Source organism: Phaethon aethereus (assembly GCF_964289735.1).
Source record: "Phaethon aethereus genome assembly, chromosome: 5".
NCBI classification, from domain to species: domain Eukaryota; kingdom Metazoa; phylum Chordata; class Aves; order Phaethontiformes; family Phaethontidae; genus Phaethon; species Phaethon aethereus.
In genome coordinates, this window is record NC_138579.1 from 71,126,086 (window position 1) to 71,140,648 (window position 14,563).

Below are 14,563 nucleotides of genomic sequence, written 5' to 3' on the forward strand. Positions count from 1 at the left end.
GTCACACACAGAGCTGCATATGTATTTTATAAGGAACTCTGCAGATTTATTCCACTGCATTTTTCCAAGTTTCTGGAGCATTTGCAATTTTCATACATCTGTAGCAAACAGGTAGCTTTAGGAAAAACAGGATGGCCTGGATTATAATTCAGGATCATCTGACTGCTGTCTCGCTTCATAAAAGCGACTCTCCGCAGGGATAACTCTGAAACCTGTATAACCCAAGAGCGTTTGGAGAAGGGGGAAAGCAGTCATCCACCCAGATTTGCCTATTTTCTAATAGTAAGGGAATTTCTAAAACGCCTCATTCTTGCTCTGTGAGCAATTTTCCTTTGCAGAAGTGAACAGCACCCACATGCCCACACCTCCTTCCCGCGCTCTTAGCGACTTCCCGATGGAGCTTAACTTTCTATTAGAAGCGTCAAAGCGTTAGGATTTTAACTCCAAGTTTAACTTCATCTTGCAAACCCACTGGCATTTGTTCAGCTTCCTTACCTCTAGCGTTGTAAATTATACGAAGCTAAGACAATAGAGAACTTGTGGTTTGTGCTGAACTCATTTCCTGTATTTGTTACAAACCGGCTCCTCCCAGCCCTTCCTCCCCTGCCCGCTGGCGCTGCTCAGCCCGGCGGCCGCCGCCTCGCCTCACGCCGCGTCCCTCGCAAGCTGAACGCCGCACCAGAGCTTCTGCCTTTATCTCGCTGTGCGTGCCAGACCAGCCTGACACATGCCGCGTGCGGAGACGGCCCGAGAGCTGACCACCTCCTCAAAGCTGGTGTTCGCGGTTAGCCCTAGCCTGTGCAGCTTTTTATATGCCAAGCCCTTTATCAGGCAACTTGCGAACCTCCTATCACTTCGGTGAAGTTGACAGCTTCATTTTATGAGAAGCAAACTGCAGCAGGGAGAGAAAAGGACGATCCTGTTAGGGATCTAAATTGGGTCATATTCTCCCAGCGACCGACTTCCCTTAAGCATGATGTAACCGCTTACTTTGTGCTGCCTACTTTACAGGGGGATTAGCTCCCTCATGGGGTAAGTCCACTGAATGAAGATGGTGGGAGAGGACCAGAGACTGTGTCCAAGAGCACCGACCCTGATGCCACGCCTTGGCTCTTTCATAACCTGTAACTCCTTTAGCACCTCGTACTGCAGCTTCACTACGTAACTACTTCGTGTCATGGTGCAGGTGACCATAAAGGAAAAAGAGGAATTGCTACATGAAAAGCAGGACAACCTTATTAGCCATGCAAATCAGAAAGGAAACCTGCTTAGCAAATCCACTTAAAAAAACCAAAAAACAAACGGAAAGCAACCCGCCAGCAGAGTGGCTGAAATTCAGCTTGCATTTCACTTCCCATCCTCTTGATTTCCCTAAAATCCTCATCTGTACAAACCAGATTCATAGTCCAGAGACAAGCAAATTCTCATGCAAATATAAACAAAGAGCCATGCCTAATGCAAGAGAGAGACAGTCCTTTCTCTACCTGAAACGGGACATAGCTGGGATCTGCCACAGCTGCACGCACTCGCTGCACCCTGACAATGCGGTATCTCATGAAACGTGCTATATGATGCAGTGCTTGTGGTATTAGAAGACAGGACTTGACAGCAAGTCTTCTCTTTTGGAGAAGAAAGGTCCTGTTTGGTTGCCAGAAGGGAAATGGAACACCAGGATTATTCAAATGCCTTTGGCACTTGCCTCTGCAAGTAATGCTCACGTCCTTGTTAGCAGCACTGCTCCATCACAGGATTCAGCGACAAGACCGATCGCTGCGAAGCGGGGAGGGCTGTCCTGCCACCGCCTGCGCCGCGGGGGCCAGCCTGCCTCCGCGCTAAGCAGCTCAGCGAGCCAGGAAAAAAACTACGCAGATGAAGCACCCTTGGCTCTCATTGCTGTCCTATCTAAAGGAACTGGAAAATGCAGCAGCACACAGATTCACATGGCACAAAATAACCCATAGCATTCTGGAACTGAGCAGGAACAGACTGCAAGGGAGAGATGCAGACTGTGCACCCTCAGTAACTTCTGTCCCTGTGGTCTAAGCGCTTGCACAGTGGAAAGATGGAAGAGGCAGAAAAAGGGCCGAGCATGGCAAAAGGCCATTATTCAGGTGTGACTGTTTCCTTGCTTGGCCCCTGCTCCACTATTTATAAATCCTTTGCAAGCCACAGGCCGCTACCCACTTTTCTCTTGCATGCGCATGTATCAGTTTGTCTCCATATGGCTTCTTCTGATCACTCGTTCATTTGGAGGCCTGAACGTCAGACATCGTGTAGTTCCGCCCTTGCTCGCGCCCATTGCTGAATCCACAGCACAGCACTGAGATGCTGCTCAATCCCCCTGCGATGCAGCGGAACGACTGACTACCCACAACACGTTATAGGCCACGGCTCAGGCCCGAGCGCAACGTGAGCGCTTCCCTGCATCGGTGGTTCCCAACACTACTTGTTCCTACTTTATCATCTCAAAATATGATGGGTGAAATACCTTGGTATAATTTTCTCCCTTGTACATGTTCAGTTCAGAGTCCGCATCTCTGGGTTCAGTGACAACAAAATGTGTATGGAGGATGAAACTGTTTTATAATCATGACAGTCAGAAAATATAACTTAGTTTTTTATGAAAAATGATGCTTGTTTCAAAGCCAATGCCTGCTGAAATGTCTAAACAAAACCCAAGATGAAGCCGACAGCCCAGCAGTCTGGCCTAAAACATCATGTATTTTGGTCCTAATTATTACATTCTCTGCCAGTGTTCTGGGGTCTTGGTGCATCAGAAAAAACAAAACAGAGCAGCCATTATCGTTGCTTGTTACTGAAAGGAAAACACAGAATTGCATTGTAAATAACATCTTGATCTGCTTCGGCACACTGCTGAACTACATTCAATAGCTTTTTATCTTGTCTCATTTATGTTCAAAGTCCCTGCTAATTCTTATCTTTATTACTCTTGAACACGCGCCAAAGTTCATTCTGCCCTGTCTCTCAAAAAAAAATTTCCACAGAGAAAAACACTGCAGAACACTGAGTAGCTCTCAAAGAAAATAAAGCAAAGGGGGTGAGGAGGGGACACCTGCACATGCACAGAAGAGGTCATGGGAGGTCTCGAGGGCTCGGGAGGCGGCAGGGAGAGAGGAGAGTCTTTGCTCAAGGAGAGCACGGCTGTCCCTCAGCTGCAGGCAGGTTCAGTTCCAGGAATTGTTTCCTTCAGGGCACACAGCAGTGGCCCTCCTCATTTGGAGGTGGCTCCTATGAGTGACTTGTCCCTTTTTCAATGCCACACTTACTCTGCTGGGCACTACAGGCTGACCATCTACTCCCTAAACACTTGCAGCGTCAGGAAGGGGGTCCCACCAGTCCCTGCCTCCCAGCTTGCAGGGACTTGTACTGGCGAGGGAGTGTGTATGACAGCAGGTCTTTTCAGAAGCGGTTTTCTGCATGGGCGCTTTGGTGTTATTCTTCTTGCTGTGTATGGGGAGGTTACAAAGAAAAAACCCAAACCTCTTGCTTCACAGCAGCGGGAAAGCGTTACTGAAAGCAGGTGACTCCCCCCATCCACAGTACAATCACCGTTCGCGGGGAGACTGACTTCACCTGCATCAGTCTGAAAAGCAGCTTGAGCCACAGCCAGAGTGCACGGCACCTTGCAGAGGAAAGCGATAGTGCACACGCTCGCAGCAATGTGCTTTCCTTCCCTGTAAATTCCTTCAGCCACGATTCAGTAGGAAAAGCAGATCAGAAGCTTTGCCTCACAGAGGCTGTGGGTTTACTATGGCATCACTTGCAAGGAAGGGGAGAGGAGGGGAAAAGGATGCTTGGCTTTTTACGGGAACTATCGAAAGCTCTTCCAACAGCTGTGGTCTTGTTCCCCTTGCCTTAAATACCACCCATTACCTCCTTCTCCACTTTTAGCCAATGAAACAAGTAACCATTTGAATTAATTTCAGCAGTTATATCCCACAACCATGCCAACCCACCACTCTGTAACAATGGAGACAGCAGCCTTTTTCGTTCTTCCACCCTTCACCTCTAGCAGATCTTTGTTCGCTCCGTCATACCAGTTTTTCATATTTATACCTTTCTGTGATGACGCACCAGACGTAGCTGCCCTATGTGGAGGGTGTGGTGACTCAGGTTAAGAAATTTTCACCGCTTTCTGCATTCCTTTAAGCAATCTCCGTTCTCAGGAAAGCTGACTGAATACACAACTGAGGGCTTTAAGCAAGCCCTGCAGAAGCATTGCAGATAGTACAGCCACGTGTAAATGACAAATTCCAGGACTGGATGGCACATCTCTCCCACCATTTTGGTTCAATGGCCATTTCAGTGCCCACACAAGACCTCCCATAATCCCAAGAGAGAAGGGTGGACAAGGAGCCAGCCTAGTGCATTTAACTACATGCTGTCATAGAAATGCCAGAAAATCGCCTGAAATAAAAAGGGTACTTATTTTAAATGGGTCTCTGTGAAATGCAAAATTCAAAAAGCACTTGGGACTTTCACAGCAGAGGTTGTCATTCAAGTTCATCACTTTACCTATTGAGAATACTTAATAAATCGCTTGGTGCTTGACCTTTGTTTCTTCGTTTGCAAAAAATGAGCTGTAGGCAGCTCCCAGGACTGTAAAATACTGCCTCTGGCCTATTACAATGGCTAGAATACAACAGCTACACCAGGTCAGACCAGAGATCCATCCAGATGCCTGGGAAAAAGTATAAGAACAGGGCAAACGCAATGATACTTCCCTGACATATTTCTGCAGCTTCCAGCAATTTATGATTCAGCAGCTTCCTAAACCAGAGGCATTATCTTGCATTGAATAACCCTCAAAGGGCATTTCCTTCTTGTCCTGACTTTTTAAACATGCGTACATTTTCATGGCTTGTGCAGGAAGACATCTCACAGAGCAGCGACACGAGGTGTAAAACAGCAGCACCTCCCTCTGCTTGTGCTGAACCTGCCTTCGGAAAATTCCACTTGATGTGTAAGCGCTAACACTGGAAGAAACACTGAGTGACTGCTTCATGCTCACCTTCTCCATTCAACTCCCGATTTTATAGCACTCCACAATACTCCTCCACATCCCATCATGTTTTTTTCCCAGACCACAGTCCCTGCCTACTCAGATGCTATTTCTACAGCAGCTGTTTCATTCTTTTATTAATCTTGCTGCTCTTCTCTACCTTTTCCAGTTCTTTGTCTCATTTGAGATGAGGACACCAGAAACGCACAGAAACATGGGTGCATTCAGGATATACACGGTGGCATGATTTCCTAATGCTTTCCTTGTAATGCCTAACATACAACTTTTTTTAGCAAATACTACTGAACACAGAGTTGATATTTTTACAGATTTACCGTACCCTCAAGATCTTGTTTCTGAGTAGCAATAGTCAACTCAGAACCATTCCAGAAGGTTAGGATTAGGGTTTCTTTTTCTCTTGGGTGCATTGCCTGATTTTTATCTGTACTAAATTTTATCGCTTATTAGACCATCCAGTCAATCAGCAATTCAAGGTCTTTCTACAGATCAGCCCTCATTTTATTACCCCAAATAACCTGGTACCACTGGCAAACTTTGCCTTGTCTCTATACACCTTTTGCAGATCATGTATGAACAGAGTGTCTCAGGCCCAAGCACTGATCTTTCTGGGAGTCTGCTGGTTCTGTCACTCCTCTCAAGAGTCCTTATTCTCCGGCAGTAATTTTTCCATGCAAAGATGTCCTCTCTTATTCTGTTCTTTAAGAGCCCTTGCTTATGATGGGAATCACACAGGCCTCTTTCTGGTTTTATTGAAAAGATTTTGAGCTAACTATGGAACACAGCCACTGCTTCCCCCTCCTCTTTTGCTACCCTGGTACTGCTCATGAATTTCCTCATTCTTTTTACAAACTACTTTGTCCTTTTATTAAAAGTCCTTTTTAAAAGGCCATTTTAGTTTTTCTCTGGATATGGAATATGGTCATCCCAAAACTGTACTGTGAATTACTCTTAAAAAACTGGGGCTGGTTTTGTTTCCAGGGCAATTCCTTGTTTGTGAGTAGGGGCTCATTACAGAAAGATGGTGTTTGAGTAGAAATTCCCTCTGTCTAAAGGCAATTCTGACACTGCACTTGTGCCAGCATTCTCCTCCTAGTAATCTCCAATTAGTCCTCCTTAACCAATTGCTAAAATCTAGGACATTTTTCTCCCGCCTGGCTGCTGCCACCAGAGGGACATCCACCTATGGCCTCAGTACTTACACCATCAATTTATGATCTCTATCAAAGTTGAATTAATTATGTAAACAGGTTGTTCCTGAAAGTTTAACACCCTAGCAAACAGTATCTCATGCCTCTCCCTTAAGCTGGCCTTTTCCTTAGTGCATTCTGCCTGGAATGTAGTACCTAGCTCTACCAGCTCCAAATATTTTATTCTCTCAAATGAAACAAAAACTTCTCAGAGCTTTTTTCCAAACATTATTCCCACAAAACAAGTTGCAGTCAAAGTTTAAGGCTTGTTGAAAACTCAGATATGTTTCATTCTAATGAATTTCCAAGAAGTAACACAGTTTCTCAGAAGGATTTATGATTTTTAAGAATTGTGTAAGATAGGTACTGTTCTTGAGCTCTCTGTGCGCACACTCCTCATTATGGTCTTTGGAGAAACACCAGTCTCTGGGAGCTCTGAATAGACATTTTCAGAGCAGTATTAAGAAAACAGTGTACTACTTACACAAAGAGGCTGCTCAAGTCTCTCAGTATATATTGCAAAATCTTCCCCTTTTGCGTTAGACTGGGAATCACCTATGTTACCACATGGAGCCATTATCTTTACTGCTTTGCTTCCTTTTCACATTCTAGCCTTACTTCAATTTTCTGCTTGCCTTTTCCATACATGGAAAAGTTAAAAACAAACAAACAAAAAAACCTAGACCCAGAAAAAAAGTCCTAACAAGGACAGCTTTGCTGCAGGAAGCTTAAATTATAACTGAAACCAAGAACAAAGCCAAAATCATGTGCTTCCCTTAGTCTGCCACCCTGCAAGCAGACAATTTAAAATTATTGGGGGGGGAGAAAAGAAAGAAATGCTCGTGTTTCTGAAAGTACATTTTCTTTCCTTTAAAGGGGAACCCCCCCCACCCCCCCCCACATTGGAATCTCACTGTAACTACAAGTCTGTAGCTGCCTTGACCCAGCCTGTGCATCTTTGCACAAGAGAGCAGCTCTGGTGACTCAATACAGAAGCATCACAAGTCTCCTGCAGGACTCCTCAGCGTAGCTCAGTGAACATAAAGGCCAGGCCAAGATTAAAGCTAGCCAGATGCATGGCGGTGGGGAGAACACAGCTGCTGTGCACAACAGAAAACGGCTCTTTTGAGAGGCACTTGGAAGGGTAATTGTTTTCCTAGCTTTCCGGCATATTCCCTCTAACGAGCTCATACACCATAGTCTGCATTTGCCTTTCTTCTGGGTGCACAGAGGACCACTGGGAAGTTCAGGGACAAGAGTAAAGACGTCTTTTCTATATTTACATAGTTGTGATGTAAGGAGACAAGGTCCTCTCCACCTTCTTGTAATGGAAAGCCAGGGTTAACTGCCTCAGCGTATGCCAAAGCCCTGGTGCAGCCCTGCCTTTCCCATATGAACAACCAGCAGAAACGAAGCTATGCACTCACCTTGGGGATTTTGGCAAATCGCCCTACTCGGGTATCTCGGATGCTGGTTATATCCAGAATTTCCATTTCCTACAACAGAATAAGGACAAGGAAGATAAAGGAAAGACAAAGGAGCAAGGAAAGAAATTCATTACAGAGCCCCCAGAAGCTGCAAAGCAGGTCTCAGCCAGTGCCCTTCACTGGGGAACAGCCTTCCCACCAGGGAAACATCGGCTGCTGATATGCCAAGCTGGCAGGCTAGCTAGCGTGGAGGCAGCGGTGGTCTGCAGCACCGTCCTCTTCAAGGTGAGGCCAGAGGCTCGCTGCAGATTACCACGAGAGGGAGTGTATGACATGCATCCAGGTTTACGTGAGGAAACTCTATCCCAGTTACAGTCCATGTGTTAACACAGCCCACTAATGTTCTCAGCCTGTCTTTTACCTCCACACACTCAACATGGAGCAGCTGAGCTGGAAGGCAGGTAGGACCACCTCCTCCCAGGTTACTCCCAGCAGACCTTCACCTAATCTGTTCTGACGCAATTCCCAGGGAGAACATTCCACAATCTTCCCTAGGCAGCCCACTCCATGTCCTCACTACTGGCTAGTTGTCATGTTTATTTTGTTTGTTCTTTTAATATCCAACCTGAATTTCCTTCCTCTGTTACTAATTTGTCTGCTCACCATGGATCTGGAGAACAAGTTATACTTGTTGCAGCAGATAATATTATTTTCCAAGATCACAATAAGGAACAATGTGGATACCATGTCTTCTGGCTGTATTCCCATTTTATTGTCAAGAGAGATGGAAATTTTACTCCTAATCCCACTACTTTCTGAATCCCTACTGCAAAAGTGGTGCAATTTTTCTTCCTTGCTGTTCACGACAAGCAGATCTTAAGAGAAGTCAGCCAAAGAATAAGAAGCCACACGAATTCAACCGACAAACTATTGACCATACCACACCATGCTCTGTATCAGCCCATCTCCTGTCCCTGGTCACAGTGCTCATGCCAGCCTGCACATGACCTTCACAGCCCCTGCCCCAGCTCCCTCTGACAGCCAGCATTTGCCCACCACCCTTGTTGCTAACTCACACTGTCTGCAGATTGCCTCAAAGAATAGGAAAGATGCCAGACAAGTGCTTCCCCAAGGATGTAAAACAGGCTGTTGCTCACAAATTTGTTTACAGTTTATTTTAGGTGCTAATCAATGGCATTTTCCAGGAATACGAGACACCTCCCATCTGGGTTTCCTCATGTCAGCTATGCTTCCTTACCCCAGCCCCTTTCCCAGGTACTTAAATCCCTCATACCACTAAGGCAGTGAAGTATCTCACTTTTGATGGGTGCCAACAGCTCCCCTTGCCCCATTTTGTGCACCTCCTCCAGTGCTACTACTTCTTCCTGCTGTCTGGCTGGAACCCTTACAGCAAAAATTCTACCACCAGGAGCGGACCTTGAGAGGGGAATGGGAATGACAGAGATGGCTGAAAGGAGAGCACACCTTCTAGAGGGGTGCGACAGTCCCCAGCCTCACAACACTGTTCTCGGAGGATACGGCTGTGCAGCAGTGCCTTGCCCCCACTGGCACTGGGGTACAATCTTCTGAGAAGGCAGAGCTCACCAGAACACATCAGGTCTCTTGGCCAGGGTGCTGTGGAAGACTACTGTCTCTGTCTCTTTATCTACCATGCCTCTTCAGCATGTAGGTCACGAGGAGGAAGTAGAGCTGAACCACAGCTCTGCTCTGGAAAGCAGAAGTAAGGCCAGCTTTCCACCTTCAGTCAGCCAGATCTCTCCACCCCTCATTGCTACTCATCAGCAAAGAACTGAATTTTCTTTCCTAAATTTGTAGTCCCGCTCTCTCCTCCAGCTGCCAGCATCCTGTGGCTTACTTCTGGCAGTGTGCACACACCACCCTGGCCTGAGAGGAGCACAACGCACTCTCCAGATTTGATGTAGTCCTTACATCACTATGGTCACTTTTTTTAAAAATTAAAATTCCTAAAACACCAAGTCAGTTAATTACTACGCAGGCTGCACATGAGGTACACATTAGCTGAAGCTGCATACATTTAATTGCATATGTCTAGCCATTTTCTTTCCAACTGCACCATTGTACTGGTTGGGAGAATCCTTTAGCATGCTGGTTAACAGGGATATCAATACTACTGTTCTCTGCAAAGTGCTTCAAAGCACATCTAAAGAGCTTTGCAGGCATAAGATGCCAGTGTTGACAAGCACTAAAAGGCCGTGCTCATCTCTCTGGCATGTTCGTAGCTTAATTTCCTCCTCTTTTCTGGAACTCTGAAGACAAACCTGCCATTGAATAAGCACGAGACTCCCAAGTCCTTTGTTGGGGGTTTCCTGCTAAGTGGAATGAGTGTGGTGGTTTGCTCCCTGAGTGCAGAACTCAAGCACCTATGGTGTTTTAATCTCCCACAAACTTCAACTGGCTATTTGGAGACCAAGCTGTGAAGTCTTAGCACTTACCTTATTCTGGTAAGTCCAGTATAAGTAAAAGCCCTTTGGATCCACCCGAAGAATCACAGGAGAAGCACTTGCTGTTTCCTGACAAGAAAAACCCAAACAAACAAAACAAAAGAAGGTTAGGACCTTACATGACCTGGAGAATCCATCATGGGACGTAAGGTTCCCAGTTCAAATATAGACCCAGTCGGGTCAATCATCCGCTGTGATTTATGGAAATGAACCAGATGATTTTAGTACATCTCCAGAGCAACAGCATGATGCTATGGAAGCTGATCTCTGCTGAAACCTGGGTCTCACCTAACACTATGCATTTAGCTAGAACAACTCTCTTGGAGCTTTCTATACAATGAATTAAGAGAAGAAAGTACCTGAAGATGCAATTAGTTGTTTCATTTGAACTGCCTTCCCTCCAAGGCACCTACTTCATGCTACGAGCTCCAGAAGGAGTCTAGGCCAAGTAGAGATAGCATTCACCTGTGGCATCTACCATTTGGTGCTCATGCTAGTTATCTGGGCTCTCTTTATAGAGAATGGGGCCTAGTCAGGAAGAGTTCAAGGAGGGATCCATCTGATACAGCAGAAGAGTCTGCTTTAGGTGGTGATTCTTAAACTCCATAGACTTGCTCTATGCAGACCATAAACAGAAGCAGCTATTTAAACACCCACAGTACAGGCACAGAATTAGATTAAATTATTCAGGGCTGATTCTGAACCCCATGTAACAGGGGGCCCTCCAGATCACAACAAAAGCATATACTGCAAAGGAGACAGGCTGCTGTGAGGTTGTTCACTTTGCCTCTGACTACTTATGCTGCTTCTGCATTTTCAGTTAAGGGCAACTTCACAGACACGTAGCAGGCAACATCCATTCCCATCTCACATGCAAGCCTGTGCTAAGAGTTGAATTAGTGTGAGCTCTTTGGAGACAGACAAGGAACACTTGGTGCCTCTGCTTGGGCCCCAGCCTATTTGCTCATTCAGCCTAGATGACTCCTGGCTGCATTTCACCTCTGCGGTCGCAGAAGATAGGATCATAAGGCCTATTGGCCATTTCTAGGAAGTCTTCAAATTTGATTCAGGAAGCTGAAATACCCAGCTACCAAGATGAAACAAGTAATGGATATTGGAAGTTGTATTTGTCACTTGGACTTGGGTTCTTCAGTCTGTTATTGAACTCGTTCTTCACTCCAGAGTGTATCTGTTTCCAGGGTCCTCTGCCCATGCCACAGTGCACCGTATGTTCTCCTTTTACTCACACTGTACTAGGGACAATGCTGATCTGCACAGCATCATGCCCATGTTCTCTTGGTTAGCTCCTTGAACACATGGCCACAAGCCACGATGAGCAGAACAGGCACTGTAGTGCTAAGAACTGAGTACTGTGCCATGTTTCTAGATTAACTTTATCTCCTGCAAAGCAGCATTCTTGAAAGCTAGCTGAGGCTGCGTTAAGGACCACTGACCTCTGGCCTCCTGATCAGGCACATGGATGGCCATGGGGTGCAGGCAGACTTTCCAAAGGGGTGACTCCTTGCAACAAAGGAAATGGTGAATTCAAGACCACCTGGCAGCCAAACTGGCTGCTGCTCACACTGTGGAGTTCAACTCGAGGGCAGAAAGCACGCGTTGTCTGGTAAAATCCTGTAATACATCATCTTTTAAGGATAGCAAACATTTTTGCTTGCGCTTAGAGGGCTAAGACTCAGCAGAGAGCCAATCCATGTACGTCTGCTCGGCTTCAGAGGTCAGCTACTACATTGTGACCTACCTGAGGTTCTGAAAAGGTTCCCAAGCCAGTTCTTGAAATAAATTACCATCCCTGAAGTATGACTTAGCCTCCTTAGTCTGGCTGGCAGCCCCAGCTTGCTGGATGCTAAACAAAGCACAGCAGAGAGTTGCTCCTTACCCCAAGATGTTGTAACTCACACAATGGGACAGGTCAGAACAGTCCCACCTGTCAGAGATCCTACTGCACCTTCCTCTAGAGAATACATTACAAATGCTGGACAAGATGTAGGCATCAACAGAAGTGTGACTTTGCTTTACTTGAGAAACTGCTGGGTACAGTGAAGGCTCCAGTCCAGCCCCAAACTGATCTACCTTCACTCCTTTGCCTCAGATATTGCAGAAGGAGTTCAAAACTGTTACCAACAGCGTGGCCAAGTCAATTCAAAGAGTGAGACAAAAAACCCCACAGGCCCAAGACCTCTGAAGAGCTGCTTTTATCCTGACCCTCCACTAGCAATCCTGCAGCAGCCTGGAGCTCTTGCCATCATCCTTCGCAGCCTGCTCTAACTGTGGAGTGGGAAAGCACAATGAGGTGGAGCAACGTGACCAGAACAGCTCACTTGCGGAGAGGGCTTTCATTATTGTTGGAGTTCAAGTCTGTAAACCACTTAATAGTTAGAGGCAACCTTTTGGAAATGTTTACAAGTCTGTAAACCTTCAGGAAAAATCCACACAGGACTTGAGGTCCCTAACTCCCACGGTTGCAGCAGCAAATAAACACTTGGTGGGTCTTGGAGAAGCCCAACTTGACTCACCTTGGGTGTCGAGGGAGCCTAACTATCCCAGGAATTCCCAGTGAAGTACTTAACAGTTTCAAGTTTTTGGAAAAGTGGTCCCCAAGGACTGAGCGTAGAAAGTCAGCAGCAATTTTAGACAAGTTTGGCTACTGTTATTCTCAGAAACCAAATCCCTCTTCAAATTCAAAGCCACAAGAGCATTCCGCAGGCAGTGGCCCCACTGGAAAGAAAGGGAAGGCTGCGCTTTCCACCGTAGCCTGGTGTCATCCTCCTGTTTCTGTACAGCTAGTGCAATAACTGCCCAGTGATATTCCAACCTGCATTCCTCAGCATCCATCCTTTCTGTCAGCTGTGTATTACATTGCTTTCTCATTTCTCAGTGCCGCTGGACCACCCCTGCTCATGCTGCACACAAGTGATCTACCTCCCCCGCACATGCTGCCTTGGGACTAAAAACTCCATTCCAGCTTTACGCCCACAAGAGTAAGCACAAATCCCTCCTGCACTGCTGCTGGAGGCTTCTTCTAATGCGTCTCGTTTGCAATACCACATCAGATGTTTCCCCCAGATCTTGATGAATAATCATAACCTGGCCTGCCCCCCATTTTATCAACATTCATGCTCAATAGCAGACAATTTGTACTCCAGGCAAAATGGATGGGCAGCTGCTATCCCCTTGGTCAGGTACGTGGGTATTAGGGGAAGTACTCTTTTGCTGTCTTGAAGTGAGGAGGGGGATTATTACATTCAAATTAACTTCTCTTCTGCTGTTCCACATTTTCTCCCCCTCACAATGAAAGGCAAACAGAAACTGCAAACCATGTGTTTTGAAGAGAGAAGCAGCTTTTTGCAGCACCCTCCAAGGCTCCGGCACAGTTAAAGCACAGGCCCCTCGCTGCTCGGTCACTGCACACCTGGTAGCTCACAGACCTGCAAGCTGGGCAGGTGTGGGAGGACATGGCTCACCCTCTAATCCACTCCAGCAACAAGGCCATAAGAGGAAGCAACTCGGAGCCCAATTTCCTTTCTATCTGCAAAGCACAGAGAGTCTGCTCAGCTCTGGAGTAAATCCTACTCCTCACGCTCCTCCGGACATGTCTGAAAGCAGCACATGCCTCACTCCAAGGAGACTCCCAGCAGTGACTGCCTTCCTGAGGGCGGGTTCCCAAACACAGACAGGACCCTTGGGTCCTACACCAGAGAAGCTGCAACACAAACCCAGTGGCACACTCCATTTACTTCCAGCCTTCACAATAACAAAAGGTGCAGAAGCCTCATCACCAGCCCCAAACATGTATGCCCTCTGTTTTTAGCCCTTAGCCCTCCTGTTCTTTTCAGTTCACTCTCCCTATCCAGACATCGCTGCTCCCAGGTACGACACACGATGTCCCATCCCCTCCACTGAGTACAAGCTCCCAGTCTCCCCAGAAACCCCAACCAAAACATGGTATCTGCCCTGCCACCATGCACACAACCCAGCAAAGCAAAAACCCCGGTACTCACATCATCCCATTTGATGAAGCGCTCACCCTTGGATAGATACTCCTTCACCTCCGGGGGCTGCAGGACAGGGGTAAGCATTGACATTCTGTCCCGCAGATGTGCTCCTCAGCTGCCAGAAGCAATAGCAGCCACACAGTTTGCTCCTTCTTGGCCCCCTCTCCTCTATCTCTGCCTCTCACATGGCAGGGCTCTCTGCCATTGCCACTGTTGGCATCAGAAAGCAAACTGCCTCTTATATCCCAGCCAAATTTAGGAGGGGCAGACAGGCAAGGACCAATGAATCTGCATTGTAAATCAACAGCACTCCAAGCAAACAGGAGAAACTCAGCCCAAGGTCACCTAGAGGAAAGCTTGCGATGGGTTGAGATGCCCGCGTGGGCAGTCATGCATGCACGCCGTCTCT

The 14,563-nt window shown here is 46.8% G+C and overlaps 1 protein-coding gene across 1 annotated transcript in view; it reads right to left on the reverse strand.

Moving 5' to 3' along the window:
• PLCB2 (phospholipase C beta 2) overlaps positions 1–14,244 on the reverse strand; it is a gene marked incomplete at both ends in the record, with an annotated part of 45,684 nt that extends 31,440 nt beyond the window's left edge. The window contains 3 exons of the mRNA XM_082000061.1: positions 7,659–7,727; positions 10,133–10,210; positions 14,161–14,244. Coding sequence (XP_081856187.1) covers positions 7,659–7,727; positions 10,133–10,210; positions 14,161–14,244 — 231 coding nt within the window. The remainder of the gene's footprint in view (positions 1–7,658; positions 7,728–10,132; positions 10,211–14,160) is intronic.
• Between the last annotated feature and the right edge of the window lie 319 nt (positions 14,245–14,563).